This window comes from Limanda limanda, chromosome 7 (assembly GCF_963576545.1).
Source record: "Limanda limanda chromosome 7, fLimLim1.1, whole genome shotgun sequence".
In the NCBI taxonomy this organism is placed as follows: domain Eukaryota; kingdom Metazoa; phylum Chordata; class Actinopteri; order Pleuronectiformes; family Pleuronectidae; genus Limanda; species Limanda limanda.
Window position 1 is genome coordinate 21,363,616 of NC_083642.1, and position 7,896 is coordinate 21,371,511.

Here is a 7,896-nt window from a genome sequence, read left to right on the forward strand (position 1 = left end):
CATTAGACCTGTTAAATAAACGGTAAATTATACAAATTACACATTAAAAACCACTTGAGGCATGTTAGCATATGATTATGATGATATATAAATAAATAGGTTTTGTTGTTGTATAGTTTCAAGGTTACTTACTGCTCGTTCATGGTAAAGTTTGCGACCATCCGGTAGCAGCACAGCACAGTGCTAGCTTTTAGCTCCGCCGGTTAGCATGTCTCGGCTAGCCGTTAGGTCCCCGGTTAGCATGTTGCGAGTAGCCAGTTAGCCGTAGCCTGAGCTAACCAGGAAACTAGAGCTCGTCTGCCGTCGCTAAGCTGTGAGTCAGCAGTCACGCTGCTCGTCCTTGCCCATTGATTGGTCTGCGAGGAACGAGGAGGAGTCAGCACTGGCAAGATGGCGCAGGAGGAACGCCTCCTACTAGCCTCATTCACCCTCTGCAGAAACCAATGGGTGACGTCACAGACCCTTCGTCCATCTAGCGAATCCTCAACTTGCTGTTCAAGCAACGAACCCGAACAACCCCATCGTGTTCTTCGACCTCACCATCAGAGGGCAGGTGAGTGGAGGAGCTGCTACTTTAGCATCAAGCTAACGTTGCGTCAACCTCCCTGGTTCTGATGACTTGTTCAATTGTCTCTCCTCTGCAGACACATGGCTCAAGGTGTCACTGGACCTAAACATCCTCAGGTATTCACAGGTTAAAATATAAGCCCTATGTGCACTGTATAGTTGGAGCAGTGTGAAGGCCCTTTGTGTTCAAGTTCAAATTAGTTTTGTACAAGTTAAATATTTTCTTATGTTGTTAAAGGTTTGTTAACATAACGTTTGAAAAAAGAAAAAAGCGACACTGTGTTATTGTGATAGCTTCTTTCTTTTTGACTGGCTGCTGCTACCTCGCTAATCTGGAACAGTCACATGTGATTCCCTTTGATGTTGTTGGTGTATGTTGATTGACAAGGAAATTGTAATTACACTCGTGTTCAATTTGGTTCGCATGAGCAAATACACATGATATAGTGAAAGAAAAATTAAGAACTGTGTTTCAGAAGGTTTTTATTTAGACATTCCAGTTTAAGGAAGTTATAATAACATATTAACATAACATAATAACATATATAATAACATTTTCCCCAAAGTATACAATCACCTTTAGATAATAAATCAGCCTTAGAGCTGTGCAAATATATAAACGTATAAAAAGTTAGAGAATATACAATTTGTAGTGACTTCTGTAAATATTTACCAAAGTTTGCTGCTCCTCAAAATTTTTTTTTTTTTTTATATTCTTTTTATTGGTTTTTAACCATTTTATAGAACAAACATTAGAAAAACAGAACAGACAACAAAACAAACAGAACAACAACAAAAATCCCACCCCAAACTAAGAATGAGCACTGCAGTATATATCCTTACACACATATATACATATATTTATATACACACATACACATACATACATATATATATATATATATATACACACACATACATACATACACACAAATATCCGTGTATAAACAAACGTACATACATACACAATCAGCAGGATGACAGGAGATAGACAAGGGAATAGCGTATATTAAATAAAAAGAATAAAACCAATAAAATAAAAGAGCAGTTAGGCCTCCCCTTCCAGAAAAATAATATGAGTTATGGTTTCTGTAAGAATGAATGCACCGGTTCCCAGATCTTCCAAAACTTGACTGATTTGTGATTGAGGTCGTGGGTCAACTTGTCAATGGGGAAAAGAGCAGAAATCTGCGATATCCACATGTCGACTGTAGGGACCTGAGGGGTTGACCACCTCAGCAAAATACATTTTTTAGCCAAAAATAAAAGAATTATCAACAAAGAATTAGTGTCCGCATCAAAGAGATTGTCTAGGGTATGACTGAGGAGACAGAAAGAGGAAGTCAGCAAGAATATTTTACCCGTGACCTCCTGAATTACAGAGTGTACCCCCTTCCAGAAAGTCTGTATACGGTCGCATGACCAAAACAAGTGAATAAATGTACATTTATGTACTTTACATTTATAACAAAGGTTAGAGGTGTCAGGGAACATTCTCTGGAGGCGAACAGGTGTGTAATAGGTTCTAAAAAAAATGTAAAGTTCTGTTCATGTATGGAGATTGAGGTACATTTGGGGAAAACCCCACTACAGATCTTGTCCCAGTCTATAGGGTTAAACGTCACCTCCAGGTCGCGCTCCCATACCGGCTTCAAAGAGTCATAACCTGAAGATTCAAAATAAAAAAAGTGAAACATAAATCTTTGATATCAGTTTTTTGGGAGACATAGCCAGAATTATTGTGTTTTCCAACTCTGACAGTCCCATGCGAATCTTGCCTGTCCTCAGAAGGGACCCTATGAAGTGACGAATTTGGAGATACTTATAAAAGTCTTTGTGAGGAATATTAAAATCAGCCCTGATTTGCTCAAATGGTTTAACAGAGTCGGAGTCCAAGAGGTCCATAAAGTTAGATAGGCCCTTAGATGCCCACTCCATCAGACCAATACTCCTAATCTGTGCTGGTAAATCTGGATTCAGAGCCAGGGGAGATTGGAGAGAGAGGACAGGAGGAATATTCTGGTATTTCCTCACGTCTCGCCAGACTAGTAGTGTGTTATAAACAATTATGTTATTCTTGAGATGATTTAAATGATCTATATTATTGATGAATGGAAGGGAAGTAAGTTTTCTGGGATAACAAGATTGAGATTCAAGACCCAACCATAAGGAATCTTTCCTATTCAAAAACCACTCTGACATCATTTTAAGTTGTGCTGACCAATAGTATAGTTGTAGAGAAGGCAATGACAAGCCTCCGAGATCCTTTGGCTTAGTAAGAGTAGAGAACTTAACTCTTGGATGTTTATTGTTCCAAATATAGCGAGATACATGAGAATTCAGAGACTTAAAAAATGCAGAGGTCAGATAGCACGGGAGATTTTGAAATAAATAGTTAAATCGAGGAAGAATACTCATTTTTATAGTGTTGATTCTCCCGAGGAAAGAAGTTGGTATGGAGGCCCATTTTGTCAGATCGTTCTTAACCCTTTGAATTAGAGGTGAGTAATTAGTTTCAAACAGATTATTTAAATCAGGGGTGACAAAGATACCTAAATATTTAAAACCCCTCCTGGACACTTGGAAAGGAGGGTGTAACAACCGACTTCCCCAGGTTGATCTTATAACCCGACAGGGCACTGAATGTGGCTATAGATTTCAAAACTGCTGGAATTGATTTCTCAGGTTTATATATAATAAGTTTAATCTTATCAACAACGCTCATTTCATGCTTAATTCAGGAATCTCGTCCATGTGCTAAAAAGATGGATGACCACACTGCTTCCCAAAAGCTTTTAAAGTGGCTGGCTGCAGTGTAGGTCCTAAATCATGGCAGGGTTCATTATCTATCTCTATATATGGTAACTGGAGTTTTCATTATCAACACATTCACATATGCAAACAATGTGTAGTGTACACAGACAAATCTTGATTAGCTTCCCTAGAGGCGGTGGACTAGTGGCAGAAAACTTGGACTACTGGCAGAGAAAGGGTCTCTGGTTCGATTCTGGTTCGACTCCACGGTTCGTCTCCTCGGAGTTTCGGCGGAAACTTGCCTGGATGGTGTAACGAACCTGGACCTGTCCAAAGTTCAAAAAGACTCTTCTCCCTACCCTGTCTAGTGCCCCTGAGCAAGGCACCTTACTCCCCCAACATCTGCTCCCCGGGTGCCGTACCTGGCAGCCCACTGCTCTGCTCTGCAGTGTGTCCTGCACCAGATGGGTGAAATGCAGAGGACTAATTTCCCCAATGCATGTGTGTGTCTTTGCATGTTTGTGCATGTGTGTGGGATTAATAAAGTGTATCTTCTTCTTCTATCTCCCTTCCCTATTTAACTTCTGCTGTCAGTTCTGAGATGTAAAACGTTTTATTGTCGAACATTTTATGTCAGATGTAGAAAAGAGGGTTTCTCTTCTCTTCTGATGGATTAAACACAGCTGGAGGGAGCGGCTGCTGCCATGATCCTTTACTCAAATTCCAGAAATCATGCCAAGCCAGTTGTTCTCCCCCACATCATTTTCCTCACTGCTTTTTGTCTCTTTGGATGGTGTTGATGTGAACAAGTCGCTCCTCTGGTTATCTTGTTCTTCCCTTGATGTAGACAACCTGTCAGCCTCCCTAACCCACATGGGAATGCTTGTTGAAAAGGGCACTATCATCAAAATGACTGCAGAGAAAACCCCCAAAATGAAGTAGGTAATGAATGTGGACTCCTTTACCTCACACGCCAAAGCCTTTATCCCTGTCACAAAATCAAGTTCAATCAGCTCAGCTTTTGTAGAAGCAACGGAGTAAATAACAGCAAGCATCCACACAAGCAATGTCAGTACCAAGTTCCTAAGGACTTTGTATAAGGAGCTCTTATTGGCATAGTGGGTACCTTCAATACAGTAGTCAGTAATACCCATGGCAATCATGGGCAGGGGCAGGGCTTTAAACGCTGCTGAGGCTTGAGCCAAAAAGTAGCAAAGTGACACAGAAGAACTTTCAGGCCCGAGTAACCAAACAGCTGTCACGTAGAGCACCATCGTCAAGTCACCGAGGACGATGGACAGACTGCACATGTTTAAGAAGGAGGTATACAGCTTCCTGGAGCATAGGAGAAAGACCACTGTGTCCATTCCAAACTTGGAAAGCATAAGCAACAGGCACTTCGCAGTGTTGTCTATATGAAAGCCAGACGTGTCGTTCCATTTCTCAAAGATGGCTAGCATCTTGAAGTCGCTGCCAGTTTCAAGAAACACTGGAATGTCCGGCAGCATTGAAGCTATCGTGACAGGGCTCAGTTCAGTGAGAAGAGTCTCCAGGAAAAGCTGTGAAAGACGAGATAAGATTGGATATGGTCAATAATTAAAAAAACAACAAGGTTGTAGCTGTGGAATGAGGAACACACTTCAGCCGATCATGCAGGGACAGTGTGGTTGACGTAGGTATTATGTTTCCACAGGAAAAAGGTTTTCAGCCAAGAAATCAACAGCATCTATATGCTTCTGGTCTCATAATCAATGTGGCCAATATCCCCACAAGGAAAACTTTACTGCACAAATTAAGTTTGCTCTTCTACAGCTCGGGAGACAAACGTGATTTATTTAAAACTTAATAATAATATTTTTTTCTTTCTTTTTTGCATGGTGAACCAATGACGCCGAAATGTAGAATGTGATGTAAATAACATAAGGTCTTTAGGGAAAGGATCCCCCCCACACCCTTGAGGAGAAATAGATGATCGACATTTGGACTTTAGACTTGAAACTAAAGGGCTTAAGTCTCCCTGAAATTTAGAAGCAAATTATGACAAAAATAAACTAAAATGAGGCAGAAAAATTGAGACTCTCACTTTTGTCTCTCAAGCTGTACAAGAACAAACTCTGAGCAGTGAAAACTCTCCTCAGGTTTGTTGGCCGTAATGAGTCCCACAAATTAGAATGGTTGTTGCTGTGGGAGGAGTGCCCTTGCTCTCTTCCACTCCTGCTTTGTCATATTTTAAAAATACATATATATATATATATATATTTATATATATTATGATGAAGTGATTTTTTTTATTTTTTAGGTGAGGCAGCCTGCCTCTGCTACATATCAGTGGAATTTGATACTCCACAAAATGTGCAGAACATCTTGATACATATTCCAGGCTCTTAAAGTCTTTACACTAAAAGACCAGTTATAAAACATCCATATTTTTGCAAGTACATGTTAGGTATATGCAAAGGTTACTGTCATAAAAGCTTGTCTAAACAAAATTGAGATATAAGCCACCGTTGAACAGTCAAAGGAAACATTTGATGGTAGATGCATGCAATACATCAGGATTAATTGTATATGTTAACATTTCATAAATTTAAACAGGTATAAGGCAAATGTAGAGTAGTTGCCAGTGTTGTCTGTACACATTTGTTTTCCACTTTACTGAGTAAGGAAAAGCCAGAATGTTGTCAACACTGATCACCTATTTAAAATGTTAGAACCATAGACTCAGTCATCCTGCATGTGCTCATTACTTTTGAAATCGATGACGAGTAAAACACGTTCTTCCATTTTAAGTATGCAGCATTTATTCAACGAGGTGAAGGAAATAAAATATTGTGTAGCTCTAAGAAGCCTATACCTCTGTGCTCAGGGTTATCGTCGCCCAGTGACACTCTGTAGACGTACAGATGCTCCACTCTGGTCCAGTGATGCAGCTTAGAGTCCTGTGTGTGCTCGTCAAGTCTCGTCAGTGCAGGTGTCTGAGTTCTGTCAGGGAGACTTTATGTACTTTATGGCTCCATCTTTCTATTTGTAAATGCTAACAACTGATTGGCACGCCATTGTTGTCTTTGAAAAAACCTGCTGGTTTCCCCTCCCATATGCCCCCAGTGACAACCTCTTTTTTGTCTATTTGCTTTTGCAATGACAGGTAACCCTGTTAGAAACTTACTTCCTCCTTACACCGCTTGCTGGTTCAAACCACACCCTGGAACCGGTTTGTTTGGGGCTTGTGCTGCGTCCTGATTCAGTTACATAAGAATTGTTTTCAAGTGCTGCTTGTTGGAGGCCTGAGGCTGCTACCTGACTGTGACAAAAACAGCTGGTTGGCTGTCCTTTCAATGAAATCCTCAGTCTGTTCGATGTGGTAGAGCGCAGTCAGAGATTATAACCAGCTATACTTGGCCTCTGGATATCGTGTTAATTATGTAAGAGAAATAATCCACACGCTCAAGGTGTGAAGCATGTGTAATGGTTGCTCGTTTTGGGTGAATGTTTGCCATTAGTGCGCATAATAAGTGTCCATAAAAGACAAAGTGCTTGTGGGAGATGGCGGCTGCATCTGGACTTTGAACTTCACTACACGACTCTGAATTGAAAACCTTTGTCCTTTTGTCTAAATCAGTTAACTTTACCCCTTTTCTCATCTTTCTTAGTATTTTATTTCAATTTCAAATTGGTCTAAAAGGTGATCTATGAAAATTCAACACTCTCACTCCAACATCACAAAAAAAGTAGATCAACAGGATGTATCTTTCACGATGTAGACAGTAATTCTATTTATGTTTGCCTTACTTGATAAAAGCTGTCTTACCGGTCGTTAAGAAGCCTGACGTCGGTGGATGTTGCACTCCACCCAGAGAAAACCCTTGGCAGATCAAATGTTTGTTCCATGTTACTCTGCCTCTGTGTGTCATTTTGTCCCTGGGATATTTTATATTCCGCATGGCCGTCGTTTTAAAGATGGGAAATGTTTGTGTCCACACACAGGCCTTGTTGTAGCGGTTGGCCACTTGCGTGCCTCGCTGGTTTTGGGGAACACACACACACACACACACACACACACACGCACCAACTGAGTGTGTTATTTCCAATAATGTTTTACATATTTGTATTATGCATGCTTTGACCACTTGGAAATTAGATCAGTATCGGTTGCATTATCATGTATTGCTGAAATGAAGCAGCATCAACTTAATGTTCTCAGTGAAACAGAGAACTGAAATATGTACAATGTTTACACAAAGACAGAAATTTTGAAATTACTGGAATTATTTTCTACTTATCAAGAGAAGAATGTGTCATGGAATGAATTCTCCTTTTGGGTGTCCATGTTTTTGTCTTCTTGACATCTCATGTTGTGTTCTTTAACTGTTTATCAGGATGTCAGACAAAAGAGAATTTCCGGTGAGGTGAAAGATTGTGTTTTTTATTTTCATGATAATTCACATTGTTATTTGCTGTCATGGAATAGACTCTGAGTTGTTACTCACAGTTTCATAATCTCTTGCAGGCAGCTCTGCACTGGAGAATTCAGGTAAGGCAGTGAAGGGTGTTGATAGTACAAAAACACTCTGCTCA

General features: G+C 40.2%; 1 protein-coding gene across 1 annotated transcript; it reads right to left on the reverse strand.

Annotated features, from left to right (window-relative positions):
- Window positions 1-4,037: 4,037 nt before the first annotated feature.
- LOC133005065 (uncharacterized) lies at window positions 4,038-4,829 on the reverse strand. The gene has a single exon (XM_061074652.1). It carries the CDS (start codon window positions 4,827-4,829, stop codon window positions 4,038-4,040), a length of 792 nt encoding a protein of 263 aa, XP_060930635.1.
- Between the last annotated feature and the right edge of the window lie 3,067 nt (window positions 4,830-7,896).